Consider the following 24,921-nt stretch of genomic DNA (forward strand, 5'->3'; position numbering starts at 1 on the left):
GGCCTTTTCCTTCTCTTCCTTTTCGTCTACGCGATACATAGGGATCTGGGAGACCGTAGCAGTATATGATACAAACAATAGAGGCAAAGCTTCATTTTCTTGTAGCCTCGCTTGAATTTAGCGGCGGATGTTGGTCTTGCCCTCCTTGGGAGGATCGTAGACAATCTTTCTCGACTTGAGCCAGGCCCACTTGTACCGCTTAACCCAGACGCTCATGGCGAACAGAACAGATGTGATCGCCAGAACCTTCATACCCATACGCTTGCGGTCATCCATCTCGGGCTCAGCAGCCCAGTTGAGGAACTCGGTAACGTCCTTGGCCATCTGGGAAGTTGTCGCAGGGGTCTCGTCCTCATACTCGACCAAGCCATCGTACAAGACACGAGCCATGGCAATACCGGTACCGGGGAAGTAGGGGTTGAAGTTGAGACCAGCGCCGACCTGGGCGCCCGCAGGGGGCTCATCGGGGTAGCCGGTAAGGAGGTTGAAGATGTAGTCGCAGCCACCGTGGCGGGCCTTGACCATCAAGCTGAGATCGGGAGGAAGGGCACCGTTGTTGGCGAAACGGGCAGCCTCATCGTTGGGGTAAGGAGAGGGGAGGTAGTCGGACAGCTTGCCGGGGCGCTTCTCGATCTCACCCTGGTCGTTGGGCTCGGTGTCGTACTCGTTCTCCTCAGCCAACGCCTTGGCCTCGTCAACGGTCAGGATGGTGCCGACCAGGGAGCGGTAGGGCACTCTGCTGAGAGAATGGCACGAGGCGCAGACCTCGCGGTAGACCTGGAAACCTCTCCGGAGACTGTGTGCAAGCAAGACATCCCATGTAAGCCATCCTGTCGGAGCTAGTAGGGACAGGGGGTGGATGGTGGGGGGTTGGAGAGCTTACGCTTGGTGGTCAAAGGTTTTGAACCATTGGTTGTGAACCCAGGGGTACTTGGTGGGATGGAGACTATGTCGCCAGTAAGCTTCGCGATCTTGTATCCTAACTCATGGTGCCGTAATGTCCAAGCCGGTCGAATATGCCTCAAACATGAGACGAATAACCTCGGGCCCCACGGCAACACGGGTTGGCCCCTCCGATCAACCACTCACCCTTCCTCAGCAGGCGTCATGGCATGAGAGTTGCCATAGAGATGGTAATACCAGCCGACAGAGCCGGCAGCAACGGCGGTGGCAGCGGCGGCGGCGATGTTCAAGCGGAGCGGCGACTCGGCAGTCGATCCGGAGCTCGAGGAAGCGGCGCGCTGGGAGGACGAATACGATTAGCTTCCAGCGGGCCACATAACAGCTTCGTCCTCGTCCGGGTCGATGGCCGGAGCTTCTCTCGTCGGGACAATTGGAGGAGGCGGCGGTTCGGCGGGCGATGTCGTTGGTGCCATGTCATACCACCACGGGGCCTGGCACTTGTCTTGGGCAAACATACCTTGGTAATCTGCACGGCGCCATTTCTCGCGCTGGCGAAGGCGCGCATCGGGCGCACACAGGACCTCGCAAGCATGGTGGGCACACCTTGCGGAGCTTAGGGGGGTATCGTGGGTGATCTGACAAGGCAATTGGCCTGCCAATGTCGGTGTTTTGAGGTTGGTGGCTCGGGCTGGTGATGGTCGACGCAGTCAGGATTCTCAAATTCGGGATTCTTAGGAACTCTGGCTGTCTGATTGGCGGGCCAATCACAGCAGTGCTGACGGCCTATCAATTTTTCCGCCAGCCTTTCCCTCGCCCGGCTGCGGGTGCTATGGGCTTGGCTTGTGCAATTCAGTCCCCAAGCTCCCACTTCGTACCCACCGTCTTTCCTGGATGGGGCTTCAAACATCAAGCATCAGACATCAACGTCGGAGGTCATGACTTAGACAGAGACTATCCGTACCGATACCGCCGCATTCATCATTCACACCCAGGATATCACTAAACACAACTACTTTTCCTGTACACTTGAAACGCCAAAAACGCCCCATATCAAAAACCAACGCCTTTTCCTTGTATAGAAAGCTCCATTTTAAACCCTTCAACCGCTCTCAGCTTAGGCGCTCTTCTGGCTGAGAACCTCTCTCCGCTTCTTTACCGCATTGGCAAGCACATCGAGAACAGAGACAGTTTCCTCCCAACCAATGCAGGCATCGGTAATGCTCACGCCATACTTGAGGCCCTCCTTGCCCTCTTTGGGCACCTTCTGGTTACCTGTCTAAGTGTTAGCAACTCGCAAAATCAACGTCAACTGTTCATGGGATAACTCACCCTCGCCAATGTTGCTCTCAATCATTACACCCATAACACCCTCCTCGCCCTTCTCAATCTGCTCAGCCAGCGTGGCAGCAACCAAGGGCTGGTTCTTGTGGTTCTTGAGGGAGTTGCCATGGCTGCAGTCCACCATCAACCGCTGACGAAGACCGGCCTTCTCGAGAGCCGCCTTGGCTTCAGCAATGCTCTTGGCATCGTAGTTGGTACCCTTGGTGCCACCACGGAGGATAACAAAGCAATCCTCGTTGCCGACGGTGCCGACAATGGCCACGACACCGGGCTTTGTCACAGAGAGGAAGTGATGGGGGTGTTTGACGGCCCCAATCGCGTCAACCGCAACGCCCAAGCTTCCATCGGTGCCATTCTTGAAGCCGACAGGGAAACTGAGACCGCTAGCCAGTTCGCGATGAAGCTGGCTTTCAGTTGTGCGGGCGCCAACAGCACCAACGCTCAAGAGATCGGCCAAAAACTGCGGGCTAATAGTATCGAGCATCTCGCTGGCAAGGGGCATGCCCTTGGTAGTGAGGTCAACAAAGAGCTGTCTGCTCAGACGAAGACCCTTGTTGATCTTGAAGCTGTTGTCGATATCGGGGTCGTTTATGAGGCCCTTCCATCCCACAGTAGTGCGTGGCTTCTCGAGGTAGGACCGCATAACAATCAACAACTCGTCCTTGTGCTTCTCCTTCTCCTTGAGCAGCATGTCGCAGTACTCAAGCGCCGCCTTTGGGTCATGGATAGAGCAGGGTCCAATGACGACCAGAAGCCTCTTCTTCTCATCGGTGTTGTTGACAATGGCAACAGCCTCCTCACGGCCCTCCAAAACGGTGCGCTTAGACTCGACAGTCTGGGGAATTTCGTGTTGGAGCAAGTCGGGTGGTGTCAACGGGTTGTAGCCGCGAACTGAACGAGGTCAGCGTTTGCTGGACATATGCGACGTTTCAGTCTTGGGCTCACGTACTCCTCCAGTCTTCGCTCTCGGCCTTGTTGCCAACATTCTTATTCTCAATGTAGAAACCCTACACAACAATGTGAGTCAGCGTAGTCCTGTTGTTTCTCGGCGCTGTGGCCTGAACATACCGACATGATGGATGACTGCGCTTTGTGTCTGTCTCTCAAATGGTCCGGTTCAATTGGTGAGAAAAAAAGGGTGAAACTTGACACAGGCTAAAAGATATTTTGCAGAGGAAAGATTGTCTTGCAGAGCAAAAGGTGCATGAATCTTTTTTCGCCGGTGGCGGTCAAAGAGCTCGAGGTCAATTCAACTACTCCCCTCCCATAGAGTTTTGAGAGGGGCAAACCCCAATGAGTCAAAGTGGGGCAATGTGCTACTGTACCGTTTTCTGACTTACAAGCCGTCAGAAGAGACTCGGCTTATCCTAGCATCGCTTCTGCATTCGGCAAAGAACTACGTCAAAGACACTGGGCCCTGAGCTGGCTTTGGTTCACCCACAGGTTTCTGACACGCGAGTGAAAGGCACAAGCCATCAACAATGGGGGAACCAGAGAACAGCAGGGCGAAATGTGTGTAATTCACCTCCAGGCATTGGTCCTTCAGAGGTCTCGAAAGGGTGGTTCGACATGACCCCACCCACATCGCTTCCAAGGTCTTGAACTGCAGGCAGGCGGGAGCTCGAAGCAGGTCCCACTCGCCGACGTCGGACCTAGAATTCTATCGTCTTGCTTGGAACATCCCGCCCAACGACATGCTAACTGTACAGGTACGGATGCCCCAACTTCTGAGCTCACCATCTCAATCCGTCTTGATGGGATGAAGAGCTTCCTTCTTGAACTGTTCAATACCGTTGATCTTACCGTACAGCCACTTTAGAGCCAGTGTGCTCGTCGTCATGAGCCCGGCTGAGACTGAAAAGAGAATCACTCGCTGCCAAGTTTTGAGCTGCTCAAACATGGGATACGGGTACCTGCACGACATGGTCAGACAGGAGCAACACAGAAGTCATTGCAACAGGGCTTTGCCTGTGTCTGCAGAGTTACCGTACCATCCGTTTTGCTCAAAGCAATATTCAACCCACCCCCAGTATAGAAATGCCAAGCAGGTACTGAGAGCCATAGCACTGTAAACTCTGATGGTCCAAGGAGGACTGAGTAGTATCAGATCCATCGTTAACATGACGGCTGGCATCGCATGAAATCCACTGTGAAAGTTGGAGTTAGACTGGACATTTCAATGGGTCGTGGGCACTCTCACAAATCTGGAAGGAATGGAAGTGCGAACTCTGGTGGGAAAAGGAGGGACTTGTCAATGGCACTTATGCTCCAGTACAGAATGCTGATCAGAACCTCCAAGGGTGTTGAACACACTGAGAGAACATTTTTGATGCCAAAGAGCCGAGGGCTCAGAGTGAGATCGGCCAACAGGCCAAAGGCAAACGTTGCCGTCGCTAAAGCGAGCCCAATGATGGCTGTTCCCCTTGTCAGTCTTTTGTCTTTCATCCTCTTGTGTGGAACGTAATGTACTGAGAAGTTGAAAGTCACCACCAAACCCGAAGTGAATTTCGGTTGGGAACTGCTGAAGGCACCAAAAGCTGCACGAGTATGACAAAAGACCGATGGCATGTACGAGGGCTGAGAAGCTCCGGGAAGGCGAGGAGAGCCGTTGTAAAGGGTGAGGTTGGTTTGCCATTCCGTACCTATTTCGAGCGGGTGAGCAAGATGCACGGTTGAAATTAAATGCCATCTGACCTCGGTATTCCTTATGAGGCCTCTTCTTTATATTTATCGAAATGTGGATCGAAGCAAGAAAGAGGTTATCAAAGAGTGTGTGATGGACCCTCTCTACGTCATCGATTTCGATCAGAAAAGATCCAGGGTGATAGGCAAACGGAAGGTACTCGCAAAGGAGTGGTAATAAAACAGATTCAACTGCCAGCTACGGAACGAAAGTGTACAACGATATAACGGATGAATACAAGCAAAGAAGATGCCATGAACCATAGGGTCAACGTTCAAGTCATAGTGCACCTCATGTCCACGGTTATCGGCCATGACCTTCAGCAAGTCAGGGGTGCCCTTAGCGTTGTGAGCTTCTCCACGGCTTCCAAAGCCTCTAGCGCCTTGGCACAAACCCCCCACCTCCATCGCCTGGCGGGACGAAGCGATGCCCGATTTGGATGCGCGTTCGACGCAAGTGTTCGCGTTCTCCAGAAATTGTTAACCACCATACTGGCTTGGCCATATCATCGCCATCACCATCGCCATCAGACGTAACCCCTGGGGAGGAACTCTCATACGACATTCCAACATGGCGGACAACACCAACGATGAGGACTTGAAGTCCAACAAGCGCAGCCATGCAGAATTCACAGAAAATGATGGTTCCGGTGAGTGTTGCCCTATTTATTTTCCACAGCCACTGCTTCCTTTGCGCTTGCTAACAGTGTCTTTCAGATAGCTCTTCAGACGATGACATGGGACCGCAGTTGCCGTCCGCCTCAGCGCCCAAAAAGAAGCGCCGTGTTCTGCCATACGAAAAGCTCTACATCTCAGCCCTCCCCAAGTCGACCCGTTACTCCAAGTCCCTGATGCACAAAGAGCAGTTGGCATTTCTCACCATGACACCTCTGACCGAGTTCCTCATAACATCGTCTGTGGATGGCGTAGTCAAGTTCTGGAAGAAGGTCGCCGACGGCATCGAGTTCGTGAAGGAGTTCAAGGCCCACCAGGGGGAGATCCGCTCTGTTTCGACCAGCGCAGATGGGAGGAGTTTTGCAACTGCCGGCCCCGACAAGACGGTGAAGCTGTTCGATGTCATGACATTTGATCTGTTAGCTGTTATCCAGCTAGAGTATGTGCCGCGGTGTGTATGCTGGGTTCACAAGAAAGGTGCTTCTCTTCCTCTGCTAGCCATATCCGACGATAGCCAAAAGCCTGGCATCCACATCTACGACGGACGGGGTGAAAACCTGACCCCTATTCATACCATCACCGGTCTTCACCGCAGCCCCGTCTCCCTGATGGCTTTCAACGACCATTACGACTGCGTAATATCGGCCGATGAGGGAGGCATGATTGAATACTGGCAGCCCGGAGGATCTTATCAAAAGCCTGACAACGTCTTTGAGTACAAGAGCTCAACGAATCTGTTTGACTTCAAGAAAGCAAAATCCATACCGACCTCGCTCACGCTATCGCCAGATGGGAGTCGCTTCGCCACAATATCCTTCCCTGACAGGAAAATCCGCCTCTTCGACTTTGCCTCAGCCAAGCTTCAACGCACCTATGATGAGTCCCTTCAGGTCATTGAGGAAATGCAACAAGCTGGAACAGCGATACAGAAACTTGATCCAGTCGAGTTTGGTCGCCGGTTAGCAACGGAACGGGAAATCGAATCCCCAGCTCTCCGCGACAAATTCCACCTCATCTTCGATGAATCTGGTCACTTTCTCCTCTATGGCTCTTACCTGGGTGTCAAGGTGCTCAACACATTCACAAATAAAGTGGTCAAAGTGTACGGCCGGGAGGAACATTATCGTCCACTAGCACTGGCCCTCTACCAGGGTCAGCCTCAGAAGAAGGGGGTTACTACGGTAGCCATGGCGGCATCCAGCAACCCGCTTCTTCAAGAATCCGAAACAAGGGATCCCATATTGATCACCACGGGCGTGGGCAAGGTCCGGTTTTACATGTTCACCAATGACGAGGAATTCTCCAAGTCAACCAGAGATGTTCAAAACGAGAAACCCACGATTCTAGGGGCAAAGAAGACGGAGCAAAAGAAGGTCGCCGAGACGGGCACATCGGCGGTCATCCACACCACATACGGTGATATTCATATTCGACTCTTCCCGGATGCAGCTCCCAAGGCCGTGGAGAACTTCGTGACGCATTCAAAACGCGGCTACTACAACAACACCATCTTCCATCGTGTGATTCGTAAGTTTATGATTCAGGGTGGTGATCCTCTGGGAGATGGAACCGGTGGTGAAAGTATCTGGGGGAGAGAGTTCGAGGATGAATTTAGCACATTGAAACACGACAAGCCATACACGGTTAGTATGGCGAATGCTGGCCCCAATACCAACGGGAGCCAGTTCTTTATCACCACTGAGAAAACAGTATGTTGTAATGCAACCCCTTTCTTTTGGCAAATTGGTACTGACTGAAGACAGCCATGGCTTGATAACAAGCACACGATATTTGGACGCGCCGTTCAAGGTCTTGATGTCATCCACAAGATCGAAAATGTCAAGACCTACAAAGAGAAACCAGCGGAGGACATCAAGATTGTCAATATTGACATTTCGTAGCACCATGGGCAGGAATGAGCCAGCGGCTGAATGAATATGAATTGCCGATCGGCCCATGAGGAGCGGCACCTTTTGTATTCACCTGCCTAGAGCGATGTTTTGACATCACCGCCGTAGCTTATCTTTCTGAGCATGCTCCTGTTGAGCTCACCCACCGTTTGCACCCCAAGTAGTCCCATAGACTGGTCCACGTCAGCCAAAAGCGAAGCCAGCACATGCTTGGCTCCCTCTGTCCCTGCAATTCCAAGACCATATATCACCGGTCTGCCAACCAGGACCGCCTTTGCCCCCAAGGCCAGTGCTTTCAGAACATCCACCCCTGTACGGATTCCAGAGTCGAACATGACAGTCAAGCGGTCCCCAACGGCGTCTACAATTTCTGGGAGCATCTCCAAACTAGGCACCGCCCCATCCAGCTGCCTCCCTCCGTGATTGCTCACGATAATCCCGTCAACTCCACTTCTCGCCGCCAACACTGCATCCTCCACGCTCAGCACCCCCTTGAGCACAATCGGCCTGTCCCCCCACAATTTTCTCAAGGTGGCAAGGTCCTCCCACTTGTGCGCGTGCCCCGAGAAGACCTCCCCGGCCCAATACCGGCTCGCAGCAATGATGTTGTCCTCCACCTGGGCCTCGTTTTCGCCGGTGCTAAACTTGTCAGAAAACTTCTGCCGAAACACCGAGTCACTGAATCCGAGGGCATTGCCCTCCCCGACGGCAAAGGGGAGGAACCCTGTGTCGAGGTCGAGGGGCCGCCATGCCATGATGAAGGTGTCCAGTGTTACGACCAAGACCTCACAGCCAGCTACCCGGGCTCGGGAGAGCAAAGAGGCGGTGATGTCGTCGTCGACGGGCCAGTAGAGTTGGAACCACCTGGACGGCTTGGGATCAGGGACTAGGGTGGAAGCGGACGAGGTTGGCGGTCTGGCTGGTCCTGGGTCTTTTCCTTCTGCTGATGCTGATGCTGATGCTGCCGTTGCAGGATCATCCGCCGGCGCCGGTGGGGCGGGCTCTTCTGTTTCTGGTGAGGGCGGGCTGGGGCCTCCTGTGTCCTCTAGAGCCGCGACGATCTCCTCTAGGGGGGTGCTGGACGCGGTGCTGTAGATGAATGGGACGTTGAGGGCGGCGCAGGCTTTGGCGACGCCGGTTTCTGCGTCGGGGTGGTAGGCTGATTGCACGCCGATGGGGGCCATGAGGATGGGGGAGTCTGGTGTCTTTTGTTAGCTGATGTTGTTTTTCTTCTGCCTTGGTCTCATGAAAATCCCATCGTTGTGGTGTGTGAAGAATGAGAATACATACCATATGTCTTGCCAAACAGCTTCACACTTAGATTGCGAGGCAGTGTGTCTCTCAACATACGGGGTATGACCTTCCACTGCCGGAAAGCCAGCCGGTTGGCGTGCATCGTCGCTTGCTCGCCTGCCCCTCCGAACACATAGTTGAATCCCTGGGGGCTCATCGCCTCCCGGGCTTGCTGTTCAAGTTTGTTGGGATCGGTGGTGGTGACGGGCTTCTTCCCCGCCGTGAGGGCTTGAAAGTAAATGTCGATTTGGTACTGGCCATAGGGGATCTTGTTGCTGTTGCTGGCGACGACAGTGGTGGTGGTGTTGTCGTTGTTAGTAGGGGCAGTGGAGCGTGGTGTCTTCTCATCTCTTATGTTAGCGTTCAGGTTGTTTAAGTTGGGTCTGTCGGCTTCGTCGCTGTTGCTAGATCTGGGACGGTTCATCTTGAATTGGGGCTGCAAAAACAAATTTGGGTATCACGAGTGCGCTTTTCAGTGTACATGAACGGAGACATGAAGAGTAGAAAATGAAGCCGCCTTGACTTCCCCGCACAGCTAGCTACCCACTCGCTATTCTTTGAGATGCCAATGCCAATGGTGGTAAATTGTGGGGGCATTTGGAGTAGGATCAACATAGTCTACGGTGTCATACACATCCAGAACTAATTCAGCATTAGTTTGCCACATCCTGTTGAGGAAATTGTCCTGATCGTTTTATTGTTATCATCGCTGCCCCTTTCGCAAGCGGTGCGAGAACGTCTGCTCTCTACCTGGGAATCAAAACGAACCAAAACGCCAACCAGATGCTCCCAACCCACGCGTTGCATTACCTCTTACATCAATAGACCGCCAACTTGACAAAGCTCTGCGCTCAAAAACACATCCCTTATTGGGTGTCATTTCTATCAGTCTCCCCTCATGGCTTGATAGACCAAAGCTCCCTTGACCTATGAACAGTTAGCATGAGACCTACAGATCGAAACACTGCGGGAAGCAGAACAGAGGAGAACATACCATCCAAGCTCGCGGTGTTTTTTGCCGCTCTTGCCTTTACTCTCAGCCGTAGATACAGCCAGCGCCTTGCTGCAGGCTGCAAAAGACTCTAGAAGCTCCCTCATCCTCCCAGACTTGATGAACTCCTGAGCTATGTTTGAGTCCTTGTCGGCAATCAGAGCAGCCAAGTCCATGCATTCCATGAAGTTGTCGCGCGAAACGGCGCCGCCGGCAAAATGGAGGGTGCTGATGTATGCGCTAACTGTCTCGGGAATATAGGCCTCGCGGAGGTCCTGAAAGTCGTTGTCGACTTCATTGCTGACCATCAACCAGTTGTTCAGCACCGGCTGCATACAGTTCTTAACATTGCGCACGTCGCCAACGGCCTGAGTCCACATTTCGCGCGCAGGGGGGTGGGATGGACTATAGTGATCATAGTTAGCAAGGTCGGTGTTGCCTCAATAGTAGACGTGAGCTGGGTACATACTCTCTGCTGAGACCAGCCATGGAAGCCAATGTCTCCATTGAGTCCAGTGCTCGGACGAGACATTCAAGTTCCCATAGGTTTCTGACAACATTCAGAAGCCTGTCTCTGCTGACGCCACACTCTTGAAGGAAGGCTTCACTGAAATCGTGATTAGCGACCTCATCAAACCACCCGTGGACATCATCTTGGTTTTGGTCCACAAAGGTGATGAACGTCAACTTCTCCATGGCGATGTATCGCCCGGAAACACGGACGCTGAGGGCGCGGGCAGCACGCAAGTCGGCCCGTTCTACGGAGGGTTAATATCCATTTGGGCAACTGAAAATTAGTGGAGGAATAACTTACTCAAGAAGTACTTGTAAACCCGGATGGCGTAGGTGCATGTCTCCAAGAACAGCCCCGGGACCATTATGAGCCACTCCAGAGTGCGGATGAGTTCTTCGCTTTCTCCCTCCATGTCGTTGGAGTCATCCCCGATGAAATCCGGCCGAACAATTCTACCATATTTTAGTGTGGCCGGCCCCTCTTCCAGAATCTTGAAGTGACCCTTTACATCGCATCGAACCGACTTGTCGTTGACATCGTTCAGGTAGATAAGGGGCAACTTTCGACCAAACTCCTTTATGTCGACTCCCAACTTGGTCATGATGATCAGCTGGTGCTCACGGGGTTCATCGCCCACAATGTGAATGAGATTTCTGCCTAGCACCTCGTATAGACGGTCCTCGTGGAGTTTGGAGCAGTACAGGGGAACAAGCTCCTCAAGGTTGGCGAGTCGAAGGTAGCTGACGTAGGAGGTAAGAATGTTCTCCTGGGCGTGGCGAATTGCCTTGTGGCCGCTTTCTTGCTTGGAGTCACTGAGCCTATCCAGGGTGTTGACGATGATGAGGACATGAGCCAATGTCCTCAACCCGTCGTAATCGCCCAGCCCAACGTACTTCTTTTCGTTGATGTGCTCCGAAATGGGGAAGTTGATCTCTGGGATCAGCTTTGACTTTGCCCTGGCATTCGCCTTCTTGGAAAGCACAACACCTTGATGGAATAGATACCGGCCCAGGTCGTTGGCAACAATGGCGGCTTGGAGCGACTTGGAAGTCCCCAGAGCCTCGTTGCTAGTCTTCGGATCGTTCTCCAAACTGGCCACGAGGCGCTTCGCAACTGTGGCCGGCTCACCGTGGTAAACAACAGCGTTGAAGGCCGGAAAACGCGCAGCGATCTCTACCAAGTCCTTGCCGCACTTCTTCATCAAGAAAATGTCGAACTGTGTCCTGAGAAGAGCGTTGTAGTGGGCGAAAAGCTTATCATCCCACGATTTGCACACCTTGTCAACGCTCTCAAGATCGCCAGCAAGAAGTCCATAGACGGCCCGATCGTATTCGCTTGTTCCCCCATCATGAGCAGCTGCATAGCACATCCTTCTCCAGAGCACGAGCGAGCCTGGCTCAAAGTCAAATTGTTCTTCATCTTGGGGATTTGAAAGTGGCAGCGGCGCGATTGTAGCTGCTCTCCACAGTTCCGTCCTCTCTGCGCACCAGTCCCGTATCTCAGACATGGAGTACCCCCGGCGTAGCATCTCAAAGCATCCCAGCCAGATGGCCCGCTCGAAGAATTCGTCCTGCGGCTCTAACTTTCGGCCTTGGCGTGTGACGGCGTCTGGATCGAGCTGGGTAACGAGAATATTTGAGCCAAGGTGGGATTGGGAAGTGGCAGCATTAGGGTCAAGCACACCCTGGTACCCATTGACACTCTTCTGTAGCTTGATCTTGTGGCGTGTATGAAGCCAGCCATGTGCCAGGATGTCGCCCCTCTCGGCGTTGTGCTGGAGCTCGCTGACAACCACATCGACTGGTGGTCCGTGAGTGGCGCTGTTCTGCAACCACTCCAACACGATCTTCCTCTCTCTGGCCACAGAGTCGGTGATCAGAAACTCCTCCCACCATTCTCTCCGCGACTGGGGCACCGGATTCCTGCCGTTCTTTTCCTCGGCGAGCTCTGAATCTTGGTAACGGAAAGGCAGTATGCGCCGTAAGAGATCCCAGGTTTGTGCCTCCTCCTCTGCCCGTCGCACCTCCTCAGCGCTGACAGAAAAGTGGCCTTCTTCAACTTCGTCCACATCCATATCCACCGAGCCTGGTCTTTGCCAAACAGCGCCCCGATTTCGTCCTCCCACCTGACTTGCTTGCAACCTGTCTACTCTGTTCCGTGCATAGTTGTAGTAGGAATCGAGCAGTTTGAAGATTTGTTCGCGTTTCTCAGAGTTCGACCTGCCTCTCAGATCGGTGTTGTAGCGGTCCAGTTCAGCAGCGAAGAAATCGACGTCGTTCCCGACTCGGACGGTGCTATGGCGGTAGGTAGACTCGAGGTCGGTCATGTCGCGGTGTGACGGTTCTGCGCACTCAAGTTAGAGGAAACATAGGAATTGCATCATGGAGAAGGGTTCTGACCTCGCAGTCGACTCTCCGAGCTAGCCCGGGAGCTTTCCTGGGAGATGGATGGAAAATTCTATCGAGCGGGTGTTGTCAGCAACGTTTCAACCAGCTCGAGATTGAACACATGGAATTGCTCACAAATCCAGGCGCCATGACGCCGATTGGATAATCAAGTTGAAATAATACAACGCAAGAGTCTCTGATTCACACAGTCTTGCCCAGTCTGCGAATGGCCGTGGCTTCGTCTTACTGTGGTCTGTTTGCGCAAACAGTCTGAAAGTCTATTGCATCGTATGCTCAATGTTGGGCGTTGACTGAATTTTCTGTTCAGCGCCGGGGTCAATTGGTGGTTTCGGAGAGATTGGCGGCAGTAATGTGTTGGTAATCTACCTATCTCCCTGGAGGGTGGGTATCGATGGTGGTGGTCCTTTGAGCTGTTGGACGCGGTCGCGTCAATGCCGTTCGAAAAATCGGGCTTGAGAGCAGCGTCGAAGCCCTGGAGAGTGAGCTCCCCGGTTATAAGGCTGCCAAGCTTCGTGAGCCAGACTCTCAGTATAAGCACGGACCGTATAGAGGCTCTAGCTTCGCGCTCGCCCTGGGCCCCACCCAACTCAGCGAACTAGAAAAAAGCTTTTGCGATTGGAAAATTTTGGACTTTTCCTCTTTTCTTCTTCATGTCTTTGGCATTCGTCTTAGAGTCTCGGAACAAGGCCTCAGTTCTTGTTCAGGTCCACGCGGCCTCTCGCGCGCTCAACGATCGCCTAGAGTAAATATGCACTCTCCTCATAAGTTACCTGCACCTTCACAGGGCGTTCAGGTGGACGCATTGGATGTGTGATACATTTGATATCTTGACCATTTGTATTATTGCTTCGCCTTCTCCCTCTGCTCCATCTTCAGCCTCAACAAGCTCGCCTTCGGGCAGCTAACCGTGGTTGCCTCGTCGCCGTTCTTTTTGTAGAATGCCTGGCAACATTCGTAGAGGGCATCGACATATCTTGTACACTTGGCTTCGTCAAATCCATTCCGCGTCAAGCAATCTGTGATGCCTGTGAGCTACAATGGTTTACTGGGCTGTGAGCCTCAACTACACGTTACATAGCCTGCTCACTTTGTATGGCGCACTGGTTTTTAGTCAGCATATGTCCTCTTCTTTCAACCTCTCCCATGTGATGGGAGAGTCAGACGTACCGCGCGTGGGTGGCATGGAGGATCAGTTTGGAGATCTCTTTCAAGCGCCTGCAGTTTGGAACGTCAACATTCGCCTTTCTAGAATTTCGAGAGTAAGGCAGCCTGACCATTCTAAAGAGATATGGCGCCGTGTTCGCGGGGCTATAAGGGTTTGGTCTTCAAAGAACGCTTCAGGTGTTCGGTGTAGGGTTGCCAGTTTGGCGAACAGCATCAGCGTGGTTCCTAATCCTTAAGTAGAGTGGAAACAATGATGTCAGGATCCCTGTCATAAATCAAAGAGCCGCTAGCTGTCCGCTGTGAGACAGCGGACCATGGCACTATGGGAACCGTATGTAGAGCCCCCAACTCGCCGATTCCTTCTGGATTATTGTACTGCTGGAGAGTTTTTCTGCTTGAATAAAAAGCCCCTACTAGGTAGGGTTGATGTTATGTCTTGCTTGGGCTTTCCTTCCCGCCCGTCAGTTAACCCCAAAACCTTAATTCAACTTGAGCCCCACCAAGCCTCTGCCTAGCTGCAACAACCGCCCCGCGCAAACGAACCGCCACATCCCACTTTTTGTCGCCAGTGTCAGTTCACAGTGCAGCTTTCCGATTACTTCCTCTCCTCCACAGTACTCATCTCCCCCTTCGTCCAAACCATCGATCACTGAAAGGTTCATATCCCCTACGTGAATCCCAAATCGGCCGCGACACTCCGCTCAGGTACGTCGTAAGCGCTTCCTCTGCCCCTCCATCCCGTAGGCGACTTCGCGCCCAGGGCAGCTCCCGTTCCTCTCCAGGCACAGGCACAGGCACCCCCCTAGGCACGCGCGCTTCCCATCTCCCGAAGTCGCCCATTATCTGCGACTCGCCCCTCCGAGCAGCCTACTTCTCTTCCACTCACTTCCGCACAATCCGAGTTGCCACAACCCAACAAAGACATTTTTCGAATCAAGAAGGGCTAATTTCCCACGTTCACAGCTCACCTTCTCACCGACGACAACCAACCCCTCTCAAGAATTCGCAATGGCCGACGCTGCGGAGAACGGTTCCCCTGGCCAGGGCCCTGATGTCCCCCAGGGTGGCAGCGAGCACCTTAACATCAAGGTGACCGACAACAACAACGAGGTCTTCTTCAAGATCAAACGAAGCACCAAGCTGGAGAAGCTGATGACTGCCTTCTGCGAACGCCAGGGTAAGACCATCCAGTCGGTCAGGTTTCTCTTCGAAGGCCAGCGTGTCCAACCTTCCGACACCCCAGATACGGTATGTTTGTTTACCCCTGGACGCTTCAGGCTTTTCATGCTCTTCGTCCATTGCAGTTATACTTGGGGCAGGGCAGTTCACTAATCGATTTGGTCTACGTTGGTTTTAGCTCGAAATGCAGGATGGGGACACTCTCGAGGTTCACCAGGAACAAGTCGGTGGTGGTGGTCTCTAGACATCCAAGGAAGCCTTTCTTCCCCGATCCTTTTGGGTTTATGGGGCACTGCAAACTGGGAAAATCGTCTGGACATGTCTTGACCTCATATAGTGGGCGGTAGATTTCCATGATGAGTCAGCGGAGCGAAGGAGAGCATTGGCATTCATGGCTTAACAGTGGTCACAGTCGTTGGTGCACAGGCACAGTACCAATGAGGTGGGAACAAGTCAACATCGGATGGGATGGATGGTGTTATCTTGGGCGGCCCGGTCTTGATGAAGGCAGAGATGTTTGTCATCTCTGGTTATTGCGATGTTCTTTTTGCCAGTGGAAGGATTCTGATTCTGGCGCATTTCGGGGGGTAGTACTATGACACAATTTACGGAAAGTCAACTTTGCAATAATTCTGATCTTTTTGCTGCTGATTTTGTGACTGCGAAGTTCTGCTTGTGCAGTACAACAATCGCCTTGCTCCTCCTGAATGTAAAAAGTGAGAAAGAATTCATGTTAGCGATTTTGCAAAGTCAATAACGCCAGATCTAGGTACAGACTTTGATTTATTATGCCTTCCTCCGTTAAAACCCCAAGCCCCATTCCAACACAAAAATAGACAGATAGATGCTTGCCCGCTCACTGTATTCAAGTACGTCATGCAACAAAACAGCAAAAACACGATTCATCGGCCATGATCATCATGTAACCATAAAAGGGCACCTATCACACCCATGGATGCAATCAATCCTCAAGCCTTGAGCTCAGCCTCCATGCACCTGGTACACAGAACAACCGTCTCGCCCGGCGCTCCACGCCCCTCCTGGGGGAAAATCTGGCCGTCGTCAAACCCGCCGTGGCAGGAAGCGCAGCGGAAGCACTCGTCATGCCACTCGCCGCCCAGCGCCCGAATGTATTGTCCGATGACAGCCTTCCTGCAGGCGCGGCACTTGGGCGCCCTCCGCTCTGTGCGCTTCGTCTGGCAAGAGACACACCACGCATAGCCGTCCTTTTCGATATGCGTCATGCCCTTTTCAAACGGATCACCACACTCGGCGCAGAAAAAGTGACCAAAATGCCAGTGTGAGCCCAGCGCCACAACATGTTCACCCATGATGGGCGTTTTGCAGTGCTTGCACCTTGGTGCAAACAGTTCGTGCCAGTCGAGGTGGCAGAAGAAGCGCAAGCGTTCGTCGCCGTCCTCTGCTTCCGTCTCGCCCGGCTTTTCGGGGAGTATCTCGCCAGCAGCGCGGCGAGAGATGCGCTCGAGGCGCTGGGCACGATAGTGATCTGGCTCGGGAGAAATCTCCAGTGCCTCGAGGGAGGTCCCGCAGGAAAAGCAGGTGAAGCACTGCGGGTGGAATCGCTCTGAGTTACCTGCCAGTGAGACGAAGCGGCCCTCGATAAAGTGGCCGCACTCGTGGCAGCGAGCCGTCGCCCTGCTGCCCACGGGCCTAGGGTCAGGAGTCCAGTGTCCTCTAGGACGGGCTGCAGCCTGCCTGACACGAGGCGCTCCTGGTTGAGGGGTGGGGAGTGGCCGCCGCGAGCCGCCACTATTATTCGTACTCGTGCTGTCGTCCGGGGTCACGATCACGGGGATACTCGGACCGTCATCGGCATCGTCAGGCGCGATTACGATGGACGGAACTGGCGGGGCAGCGGGCGAGGAGGTGTCCGACACCGAAATCGAGGGAACAGCAGGCCCATCTACTTGAATAGTGGGCGGCGCTGGTTGTGGGCGGCGGAACGGCGAGCGGCGCGTAGGCGGCGATGGGGTCGGAGAATCATCCGGAACAGAAATAGAAGGGATCGGCGGCGCTTGCTGCTGGGCTTCTTTGGACTGCTTGGAGAGGATCCGGCCGGGGACGAGGCACACGGGATGCTGGGCTTCGATGCCTCGTCCGGACCTCGTCGAGTCTGACTTATCGTCAGTAGCCTCCTCATGGGGCTTCCAATTCTTATCAAAGCTTACGATTGGTCGCCCCGGAACGTCACTGACGGCAGATGGCGTGGGTAGCGCTGGACTACGGTCTTTGAGCTTCATAGTGGTGGCCTGCCGAATCTCGTCGCTCCGAACCTCGATACCGTGCTTTCGAAGCACGTCCTCACGCACCACAGGAGCTTGTGGGCGCGAGTTTGTGGTATAAGCAGGATTCCTCGATTGGGTTGGAGGGTTGCGATGAATCTCAAATCTATTGATGCGCTTTTGTGGGGACGGCGGAGACGTGACCGCAACCGATTGTGCCTCGGGAGCAAACTGCACACGGTTTAACGGGTTCTTTGGCTTTGACTGCAGGGCCTGAGCTTTCCCATCTTGTGGGAACGAATCTTCAGCACGCTCAGCTTCCTGGTTGTCGGGTTCTTCCCAGATCTGATCACCAGAAAAGGGTTTTTGGACTTCGCCACTGATGTTTCTCTTGAGGCTGCTTCGACGGCGCCCCGCTGGCCGAGGCCCTGCGGGAGCCGCGACTCCGTTGTATGTCTTTGCATTCCGAGCCTCAGCTGAACCCCCCCGCAACGAATCGAGACTTCCTCGCCCACTGTCGACCGGATGAGCCGAGGTGAAAGACGAACGACTTCTGATAGACGCAGGCCCATCTTCACCTTCGCTCGAGCTGCCGGAAACTGACGCAGAAGCAGAATTTCTCGCCAGTCCAGTTGGAGCAACATCATTGCCATACATGCCCACGCTCGCCGTACGTGCGTGCGAATAGCTGTCCTTGCGAAGGTGGGATTTGTATCGATAAGGGGTGCCCGGCTGAGGCACTTTGCCAGGATTCTGGTGCTGCCATACCAGCTCGGCAGCCTCGTCGAGAGCAGCGTTGTAAAGCCGCTTTTCATCCTCATCCTCGGCAACCGGCGCACCATATTCATTTACTTCCTCATCTTTGACTGTCATATCCTCCATAGCCTGCCGAAGCGAAAACGCCTCCTCCTTTTCCATCCATCTCTGACCCCGTTCGATATAGGTTGCACTTGGTACGACGTCTGACGGCTTCAACGGCTGGACCGGGCGGTTCGGGTAATAGTCTCTCCCCCGTGTTCCCGCTGAAAATCTTGATGATATACTGGCGGACATGGACGGCAGACTTGCGGAGGGCCCTATCCCGCAGACTTCTGAGGGGGGCCCTTGCTGCTGGCTGTCGTTGTGATGATGGTGGCGAAGTGATGATGCTTCGGAAGCTGGCATGACTCCCATGGACGGGCGACTAGGGGGTAGCCCGGCTACATCTCGTTGCTTTGTGGGGGAGGTGGGAAGAGGACGAGCACCGCCGGGCCGGTTGATGCGGTTGTTGCGCAGGTCTGCCAGGTACGCGGCTACATATTTCATCAGCATCAGTTGCGGCGGCAGTCGCCAGATTGCATGCGCACATACCGAATTGCTCGTTCGACATGTACGAAGGTGACGGCGGCGTCACTTTCCGGGGAGAGCCCCGTTCCCTGGGCTTATTGTGTGCAAACATCAGTCCTCCTCCTGGGGTTGTAGGGGTTCGTTTCGGGGTGTTGTCGTCGAGGTAAGGATAAAACTATTGTGATCGTAGTAGCTGTAGCTGCGGTGCTGTGTCCAGTGTAGTGTAGATGGTCTCAGAAAGCAGGTGGAGAGGGCAGGCATCAAGACGTCAGGTGAATTTATGCTCGGTACTATAATAGCTGGTTGTTTATCATATACAGCGGCGGTGTTTCAACGAGGTTGCTAGGCAGGGCGGCGGGTGCGCCGGTGAGCCAGGGATGTCGGCGGATTGGAGGTGAGTCAAGAACGGGGGAGGGCGGAAAAGGGCGAGAAAAGGGCTGGTCGAAGCACCTAGAGTTGCAGACTGGAGCTGTGAACAACAGAGATGCACCGAGATTTCGGCCCTGCCATTGGACCACGCAATGTGACAAACAACGGGGGTTCCCCAGGCGACCATCCACTTTCGGCAAGCGCTAGAACCTGGAAGATGCCGCGACCAAGAGTGCGTGCAGCCAGTACGTACCTGGTTCAAGGTTGGCGATTGGCGCTGAAAGTATAGAAACAAAAACCACGCGAAACAGGGATTTCCTAGAAGCCTTTTCAGCCTTGCCTGCTGTCAAGAAAATATGATGCGAATGGCTTCAGGGCGCCAGACAGAAGTGGCCGACTTGGCCTGCAGTGGACACATCTGTCATTGCCCCAACAGCAGTCCACGGTTGCAGAGATGCAAGAGAGCACATGCTGGTGCTACTGCATGTTGGCAAGCAAGCACCGACAGCCGGGCTCTCCCGCCTCCCCCGCACCACTTATTCCCGACTGAGGTGGTGTTGTAATCTGGATTCTTCAGTAGCTTTGTTTCTTGGAGCCCAGCTTCTGCCCAATCCGCACTGATGACTCTCTCTACCTTGAATACCTCATCGGAACCGCCAGTCTAGTGCACATACATGAAGCTTCTCTTCTGACGTTAGCTCTACCAGGCTTGGCATCTCTTGCCGTGCCAGAGTCCAGACTGACCGCCCTGGTGGATGTGGGTGTCATTGAAGAGGTCCGCTTTGCCGAGGCGGGTTGGGACCGTCCAGGATCAAATCCATCGACCTTTGTCAGGTGGAGAGCAGGTAACAGGGTGCCCGTCCTCGGCCGAGTCCCAGGCATTCTCCCATGTATTATTGACTACTAAGACGTATCGAGTCGGTATGGTGATATCTTTTTTTTTCCGCAGTTTGTCATCCTTATTCCCATCCTAGGCCGGTGCCAGGCCTTGCGGATATCTTACCCGGTCTGTTGTTGATCGGGCATGAGGGGTCTCTCCTAGTTTCGCCTTCTTTTTATTGATTTAGTTTTGTTCCTGGTACTGTCTTTGAACTATCCACAACTTCTAGCGATTATTAATTGCCATGAACTGGATGCGTTTCCAATAATCTCTTGGTTTTTTTCTCGCTCGCTTTTTAAACCCTTCCCCAAGCCTTCGCAATGATCCCAAGTTCGACTGTCCCAGGCAGGTTGCCGGGCACGTCAGCCCCTGAGACTGGGCTGGTCGATGTTGAGGGAACCATGAGATCTGGAAAGGAAGAGATAACAGGGGAAAGTGACTCTTCCGAAGTGAAAGACTTCAAGGAAGGTGGATATGGCTGGTTAGTTTGCTAGCACTCTACTATCAGTCTCCCTGCCAATCTGACTTCGTATTCTCTAGGATGGTTGTCTTCTCAGTCGCCTTGGTCAACGCTCATACATGGGGCCTAAACTCATCATATGCCGTGTTTCTTGCCTATTACTTGCGCTCTGGAGATATCGCTGGCTCTTCACCGCTTGCCTTTGCTTTTGTTGGCGGTCTCTCAATCTCGATCTGTGAGTCCATCCACACAGCAGCTCGCTTACCCAGGTTGCTTTTGACTGACACCTGTCACTCTTTTCAGCGCTGCTCGTCTCTCCACTGGTGACATGGTGTATAGGGAGGTTTGGAACCATACCTACGTTTCGGATAGGGGTTGTGTTCGAAGCGTGAGTCGGATCACTCTGATATCCAGCAATGCCACCATGCTAACTCTCATCAAGCATCTCATTTGTGGGAGCCTCCTTCTCGACTCACATATATCACCTAATCCTAAGCCAAGGAGTGTGTTTTGGAATTGGTTTGGGGTTTTGTTTTACAGCAACAGTCGGTGTAGTGCCCCAGTGGTTTGTTAAGCGACGTTCCTTTGCCAACGCTGTGGCGACATCTGGCTCTGGATTTGGTGGCCTCACATACTCCTTGGCCACCAATGCCATGATAACCAACCTGGGGCTGCCATGGGCTTTCAGAATCCTCGCCATTGTGGCGTTTGTGGTCAACGGTGGGTGCAGCTTGATCCTCCGTGATCGCAACAAGGCGGTCGGGGCGAAGCATGTGCCCTTCCATCTGGATCTCTTCAAACTACCTGAATATTGGCTATTCTTGGGTTGGGGCTTCTTTTCTCTCATGAGTTATGTCATTGTTGTATTTTCCATCACGGACTATGCTCAACAAGTTGGCTTCAGTGCCAGCCAGGGTTCCCTGGCTGCCGCCATCTTCAACTGTAAGTGGGCCACTTCTCTTCTCTTGCTCAAACAACTGTGCATACATACAAGACGCTAATTCATTTGGGGCTGGCAGTATCGCAAGGCATTGGAAGACCTCTCATTGGACTCGCCAGTGACCATGTTGGGAGACTCAACGTAGCTGGCCTCGGGACGCTCACCGCCGGCGTGGTTGCTTTCTTCTTGTGGGTCTTCGCCGGGAAGTCGTACCCAGGGTTGATCATATACGCCCTGTTCGGGGCGTTTGCCGGCATCATCTGGCCTTGTGTGGCTCCCGTTGGAGCTGAGGTGGTCGGTCTCTCACTACTGCCTGCTGCTCTTTCAATTTATTGGCTTGTTCTCGTTCTTCCAGCCACCTTGTAAGCTTCCATCCACTTGGCCATGCATTTCTGCCCCACAGTTACTGACGCAAATCGCTGAACAGCGCCGAAGTGATTGGTCTGATGCTGAGAACATCTGGGGTTGATGGATACCTGAATGTCCAGATTTTCACGGGGGTCATGTATATTGCCTCTTTCGTGTCCAGTACGTTCCTTTTTTCTTCAAACCTGTCTGCATTGTCACAATACATTCTAATTGCACGCGTTCTTTCATAGTCTGGCTTCTGAGGAGTTGGAAACTTCAACAAATGGAGATTTTGGGAACAATGGATGATCCGCTGGCGGTCGAGGCGCCCAATGCTGTCCAGTCGGGGGCAAAAGCATCTAAAAACGGGCGTCCGCGTTCGTACATCATGAATATGTTTGTTTTCAGGCATGTATAGCAAGCAACGAGTACAAAATAGCTTCAGAATAATAGTTGGGAGGTCTGCGAATACAACCAACGGGCCCTGCGATACTACTTATAGGCCTTCTGAGGTGATCCGTCGATGTTAAAAGTTGTCAATGTCTTCTGACAAACCTATTGGATGCCTTGGAATGTGTCGATCTAACTTGAAATCTCTATCATCTTGTCCACAATGTGTACCCCCAGCTACAAAACTATTACACCACCCAACAAATGAGAAGCTGTCCCACACAACTGGCTTTTCTTCCCTTCATCTTCATCTTCACCTTCTAAGCACTTGATAGCTCTATCGCCTTCGCCTTAGCCGCCTCGAAATCGTCAAACGCGTAAAGCGGGAGGCCACTTTCCTCGATGAGTTTCTGTCCCTCCTTCTCGTTGGTCCCTCGAATCCGTACCACGACGGGCACGCGTGGCGAGAGCTCCTTGAAAGCCATTATGATGCCGTTGGCGATCATGTCCCCCAAAGTCAGCCCGCCAAAAATATTCACAAATATCACCCGGACCCTTGGATCTTTCAAGATAACCTCGAAGCCGTGCTTGACCGTCTCGCTAGTTGCTTTCCCGCCAGTATCGAGAAAATTAGTTGCGTGGCCCCCCAGAGCGTCGACCGTGTTCATGGCGAGCCCTGCGCCATTGACTAAGGTTCCGATGGTCCCGCTACCCTCCAATTTGATGTACATAATGCCACTCTTTTCCGCCTCAAGCTCAGAGGCATCCTCCACGGCTGTGTTTCTCAATTTCTGCAACTCGGTCTGCCGTCCGCAGCTTCGATAGGCTGCGTCGTCAAAGCCGAAGCGAGCATCAACCACCTTGATCTCACCAAGACGTTCCACAATCTCTGTCTCCATCAGATATGCCTCCTTTTCGTAAAATATGTCTGATAGTCTGTGGACAAGACGGCGGAGAGATTCATGGGCACTTTCCTTGAGACTGATGTGCAGGTGACTGGCAACACGCTCAATGGCAAGCTCGTCTGGACCGTGGCGATAGTCGAAGGGGTAACGTTTTACCATCTTCTCGATCTGATCGTCATCCACGGTAGGAGCCGCAAGAATACACGGTGATTTAGTCGAACGATCGACCCCGATGGCTAAGAAGCGCCTAGTGCCTAGCCCCGAGTAATGGCCGCAGTTAAGGCCTGCTTCGCGCAGCAGATCCATAGAGTCGTCCTCGGACAATGTCAGGTGGCGCCGTTGCTGTGTGCACGGTTTTGCTAGAAACCGAGTCCTCGTTTGAGGTCTACCGACAGCCGTGTGGATCTGTCTACGCTGGTTTCCCAATTTGCCGCGACCAGCTGAGGAGTTCACCCCGTGTGTAGACCCTCCCAATCTTGCCTTGAAAGCTTCACCAAACTGACCTGGGTGTGTCACCATTGTCACACCAGCAGACACCAGCGCTTCTATCTTCTCCTTCGCATCAGGTTCCCCAACGATAGTGAAAGCTCCGGCATGACCCATGATACGACCGCGTGGCTCGTGAATCCCAGCGATAAGCCCGACTATTGGCCTATGATTGAGCTGTTAGCTGACACAACCTGTGTAACGGCCATAATAAACCTACTTTGGAGTTTGTGTGCGAGAATGATAGTCTCGGATCCTATCCAGCGAGGTCGTTGTCAGCACACGAACACGGAATAGAAATGAAGGATTGGAAAAAAAAGTCGGAATAATACCATTCGGCAGCATCCAGCTCACCCAAACCGCCGATTTCCCCGATTAGAGCAATAGCCTCCGTATCACTGTCATTTTCTAAGACAGTCAAAGCCTCCCTCAGGTCTGTACCGGGAACAATGTCACCGCCCACGCCTATACAAAGGCTCTGCCCAAGACCAGCTCTCGTGGTTGACGCCACAGTTTCATAGCTCAGCGTACCTGATTTAGCAATGATTCCAATTCTCCCTGGCGAGAAGCAAGGCAAGGGCTGGAATCCTGGGACAATGTGACGTTAGTTCTCAGTACAGTAAGTGTGGATGTTGATATGGGCCATATGCACACCGATTCGACACTTTCCCACGGCGGAGATGATCCCTGGGGAGTTTGGACCGACCAGGCGAGACTTGGATTGAGTCTTTAAGATAGAATGAATCTTTGAATGTCAGAATATTGGTTTTGGGATTTTCAGCAGTGGCGGCTTGCTTACTCGAAGCATGTCGTGCAGAGGAATATGTTCTGCTACTGCCACGACCAAAGGAACCTCGGCTTCAATGGCCTCCTCGATAGCACCTGGGGCCTGATGAGCTGCTACATAGATCGCTGTTGCATCTGGTTTGAGTTCTTTCATGGCCTATCAGCTAGGTTAGCAGGGACTTGGGTGAGAGCACAGGTAGAGCACACAGACTGACTGAACCGTGGGGAGCACCGGAAGCCCGAGATGTTCTCCGATCCGGCCGGGCCTCACGCCTCCAACAATGTTGGTCCCCCAAGCGATCGAGTCTTTGGCATTTGCTGTTGCCTGCTTGCCCGTGAAGCCTTGGAACATGACACGGGTGTGTGCTCCTATACGGAGATTGGGAAGAGTGTCGGCATAGCTCTGCAGTCTCACTGTTGTTCCAAAGTTTCTGCGCAGGGCTTGCTGCCGCGGCACGACGGATCCGGGCCCATATCGGATAGGCTGAACAACACGCATTTTTTGGGGGATAAAGGGTTTCTAAGTATTTCAGAGTGGTGATGGTGTATATGGGAGACAAACTCCTGGACAGGTAATACTGAATGTGAGCGCCAGCGCCTGTTGGCCGATCATATCCCACGATCAAGCCGAGGTATTTGGGTGTCGAAAAGAGGGACCGGTACCAGTCGAGCATCGACGAACAAGATGCGTAAGTCGACTTACAGCCCAGAGCAACCATGTGGACGTC

At 53.2% G+C, this 24,921-nt stretch overlaps 11 protein-coding genes across 11 annotated transcripts; 3 read left to right on the top strand and 8 right to left on the bottom strand.

Moving 5' to 3' along the window:
- Nucleotides 1-117: 117 nt before the first annotated feature.
- On the bottom strand, nucleotides 118-1,637 carry CYT1 (cytochrome c1; the record flags this gene model as incomplete). The annotated part of the gene is made up of 4 exons (XM_062885675.1): nucleotides 1,421-1,637; nucleotides 1,090-1,241; nucleotides 884-946; nucleotides 118-796 (listed from the first exon to the last, which is right to left on the bottom strand). The coding sequence occupies exons 1-4, from the start codon at nucleotides 1,493-1,495 to the stop codon at nucleotides 118-120; spliced, it is 969 nt and encodes a 322-aa protein (XP_062748660.1). The 5' UTR covers nucleotides 1,496-1,637.
- Nucleotides 1,638-1,754: 117 nt separating this feature from the next.
- ARO3 (3-deoxy-7-phosphoheptulonate synthase) lies at nucleotides 1,755-3,318 on the bottom strand (the record flags this gene model as incomplete). The annotated part of the gene is made up of 4 exons (XM_062885676.1): nucleotides 1,755-2,175; nucleotides 2,233-3,135; nucleotides 3,194-3,251; nucleotides 3,313-3,318. 4 exons carry the CDS (start codon nucleotides 3,316-3,318, stop codon nucleotides 2,018-2,020), a joined length of 1,125 nt encoding a protein of 374 aa, XP_062748661.1. The 3' UTR covers nucleotides 1,755-2,017.
- Nucleotides 3,319-3,669: 351 nt separating this feature from the next.
- cyp15 (Peptidyl-prolyl cis-trans isomerase cyp15) lies at nucleotides 3,670-9,062 on the top strand. Its single transcript, XM_062885678.1, has 5 exons — nucleotides 3,670-3,756; nucleotides 3,954-5,035; nucleotides 5,096-5,576; nucleotides 5,644-7,310; nucleotides 7,365-9,062. Exons 3-5 carry the CDS (start codon nucleotides 5,498-5,500, stop codon nucleotides 7,500-7,502), a joined length of 1,884 nt encoding a protein of 627 aa, XP_062748662.1. The 5' UTR covers nucleotides 3,670-3,756; nucleotides 3,954-5,035; nucleotides 5,096-5,497; the 3' UTR covers nucleotides 7,503-9,062.
- Nucleotides 3,986-5,197, bottom strand: QC762_112570 (uncharacterized protein; the record flags this gene model as incomplete). Its single annotated transcript, XM_062885677.1, has 4 exons — nucleotides 4,714-5,197; nucleotides 4,445-4,658; nucleotides 4,236-4,391; nucleotides 3,986-4,157 (listed from the first exon to the last, which is right to left on the bottom strand). The coding sequence occupies exons 1-4, from the start codon at nucleotides 4,931-4,933 to the stop codon at nucleotides 3,986-3,988; spliced, it is 762 nt and encodes a 253-aa protein (XP_062748663.1). The 5' UTR covers nucleotides 4,934-5,197.
- Nucleotides 7,534-9,228, bottom strand: QC762_112590 (uncharacterized protein; the record flags this gene model as incomplete). Its single annotated transcript, XM_062885679.1, has 2 exons — nucleotides 7,534-8,709; nucleotides 8,802-9,228. 2 exons carry the CDS (start codon nucleotides 9,226-9,228, stop codon nucleotides 7,589-7,591), a joined length of 1,548 nt encoding a protein of 515 aa, XP_062748664.1. The 3' UTR covers nucleotides 7,534-7,588.
- Nucleotides 9,229-9,700: 472 nt separating this feature from the next.
- NUP84 (Nucleoporin nup84) lies at nucleotides 9,701-13,181 on the bottom strand (the record flags this gene model as incomplete). Its single annotated transcript, XM_062885680.1, has 6 exons — nucleotides 12,832-13,181; nucleotides 12,709-12,766; nucleotides 10,610-12,652; nucleotides 10,265-10,553; nucleotides 9,799-10,200; nucleotides 9,701-9,731 (listed from the first exon to the last, which is right to left on the bottom strand). Exons 1-6 carry the CDS (start codon nucleotides 12,844-12,846, stop codon nucleotides 9,701-9,703), a joined length of 2,838 nt encoding a protein of 945 aa, XP_062748665.1. The 5' UTR covers nucleotides 12,847-13,181.
- On the top strand, nucleotides 13,169-15,684 carry SMT3 (SUMO protein smt3). Its single transcript, XM_062885682.1, has 3 exons — nucleotides 13,169-14,586; nucleotides 14,845-15,129; nucleotides 15,239-15,684. Exons 2-3 carry the CDS (start codon nucleotides 14,890-14,892, stop codon nucleotides 15,302-15,304), a joined length of 306 nt encoding a protein of 101 aa, XP_062748666.1. The 5' UTR covers nucleotides 13,169-14,586; nucleotides 14,845-14,889; the 3' UTR covers nucleotides 15,305-15,684.
- On the bottom strand, nucleotides 13,299-14,142 carry CMC4 (Cx9C motif-containing protein 4, mitochondrial). The gene is made up of 3 exons (XM_062885681.1): nucleotides 13,992-14,142; nucleotides 13,885-13,932; nucleotides 13,299-13,749 (listed from the first exon to the last, which is right to left on the bottom strand). Exons 1-3 carry the CDS (start codon nucleotides 13,992-13,994, stop codon nucleotides 13,558-13,560), a joined length of 243 nt encoding a protein of 80 aa, XP_062748667.1. The 5' UTR covers nucleotides 13,995-14,142; the 3' UTR covers nucleotides 13,299-13,557.
- A 3-nt stretch (nucleotides 15,685-15,687) lies between the features above and the next one.
- On the bottom strand, nucleotides 15,688-19,422 carry QC762_112630 (uncharacterized protein). Its single transcript, XM_062885683.1, has 2 exons — nucleotides 18,654-19,422; nucleotides 15,688-18,595 (listed from the first exon to the last, which is right to left on the bottom strand). Exons 1-2 carry the CDS (start codon nucleotides 18,739-18,741, stop codon nucleotides 16,029-16,031), a joined length of 2,655 nt encoding a protein of 884 aa, XP_062748668.1. The 5' UTR covers nucleotides 18,742-19,422; the 3' UTR covers nucleotides 15,688-16,028.
- Nucleotides 18,720-22,180, top strand: QC762_112640 (uncharacterized protein). Its single transcript, XM_062885684.1, has 7 exons — nucleotides 18,720-20,359; nucleotides 20,419-20,573; nucleotides 20,642-20,726; nucleotides 20,781-21,280; nucleotides 21,358-21,640; nucleotides 21,706-21,806; nucleotides 21,878-22,180. Exons 1-7 carry the CDS (start codon nucleotides 20,199-20,201, stop codon nucleotides 22,042-22,044), a joined length of 1,452 nt encoding a protein of 483 aa, XP_062748669.1. The 5' UTR covers nucleotides 18,720-20,198; the 3' UTR covers nucleotides 22,045-22,180.
- QC762_112650 (uncharacterized protein) lies at nucleotides 22,069-24,692 on the bottom strand (the record flags this gene model as incomplete). Its single annotated transcript, XM_062885685.1, has 6 exons — nucleotides 22,069-23,573; nucleotides 23,628-23,663; nucleotides 23,740-23,995; nucleotides 24,062-24,152; nucleotides 24,207-24,350; nucleotides 24,405-24,692. 6 exons carry the CDS (start codon nucleotides 24,690-24,692, stop codon nucleotides 22,337-22,339), a joined length of 2,052 nt encoding a protein of 683 aa, XP_062748670.1. The 3' UTR covers nucleotides 22,069-22,336.
- Between the last annotated feature and the right edge of the window lie 229 nt (nucleotides 24,693-24,921).

Source organism: Podospora pseudocomata (genome assembly GCF_035222375.1).
Source record: "Podospora pseudocomata strain CBS 415.72m chromosome 1 map unlocalized CBS415.72m_1, whole genome shotgun sequence".
NCBI classification, from domain to species: domain Eukaryota; kingdom Fungi; phylum Ascomycota; class Sordariomycetes; order Sordariales; family Podosporaceae; genus Podospora; species Podospora pseudocomata.

What these genes read in the sequence shown, in the direction of transcription:
- cyp15 (XM_062885678.1), top strand. Translation starts at nt 5,498, where the DNA reads ATGGCGGACAACACCAACGATGAGGACTTGAAGTCCAACAAGCGCAGC. An exon ending in CACAGAAAATGATGGTTCCG is followed by an intron (nt 5,577 to 5,643) that starts GTGAGTGTTGCC and finishes AGTGTCTTTCAG; the next exon opens with ATAGCTCTTCAGACGATGAC. An exon ending in TTATCACCACTGAGAAAACA is followed by an intron (nt 7,311 to 7,364) that starts GTATGTTGTAAT and finishes GACTGAAGACAG; the next exon opens with CCATGGCTTGATAACAAGCA.
- QC762_112630 (XM_062885683.1), bottom strand. Translation starts at nt 18,741, where the DNA reads ATGTTTGCACACAATAAGCCCAGGGAACGGGGCTCTCCCCGGAAAGTG. An exon ending in CATGTCGAACGAGCAATTCG is followed by an intron (nt 18,596 to 18,653) that starts GTATGTGCGCAT and finishes TGAAATATGTAG; the next exon opens with CCGCGTACCTGGCAGACCTG.
- CMC4 (XM_062885681.1), bottom strand. An exon ending in CTCCATGCCACCCACGCGCG is followed by an intron (nt 13,750 to 13,884) that starts GTACGTCTGACT and finishes AAACCATTGTAG; the next exon opens with CTCACAGGCATCACAGATTG.
- SMT3 (XM_062885682.1), top strand. Translation starts at nt 14,890, where the DNA reads ATGGCCGACGCTGCGGAGAACGGTTCCCCTGGCCAGGGCCCTGATGTC. An exon ending in CTTCCGACACCCCAGATACG is followed by an intron (nt 15,130 to 15,238) that starts GTATGTTTGTTT and finishes CGTTGGTTTTAG; the next exon opens with CTCGAAATGCAGGATGGGGA.
- QC762_112640 (XM_062885684.1), top strand. Translation starts at nt 20,199, where the DNA reads ATGATCCCAAGTTCGACTGTCCCAGGCAGGTTGCCGGGCACGTCAGCC. An exon ending in AAGGAAGGTGGATATGGCTG is followed by an intron (nt 20,360 to 20,418) that starts GTTAGTTTGCTA and finishes CGTATTCTCTAG; the next exon opens with GATGGTTGTCTTCTCAGTCG. An exon ending in TATTGCCTCTTTCGTGTCCA is followed by an intron (nt 21,807 to 21,877) that starts GTACGTTCCTTT and finishes GTTCTTTCATAG; the next exon opens with TCTGGCTTCTGAGGAGTTGG.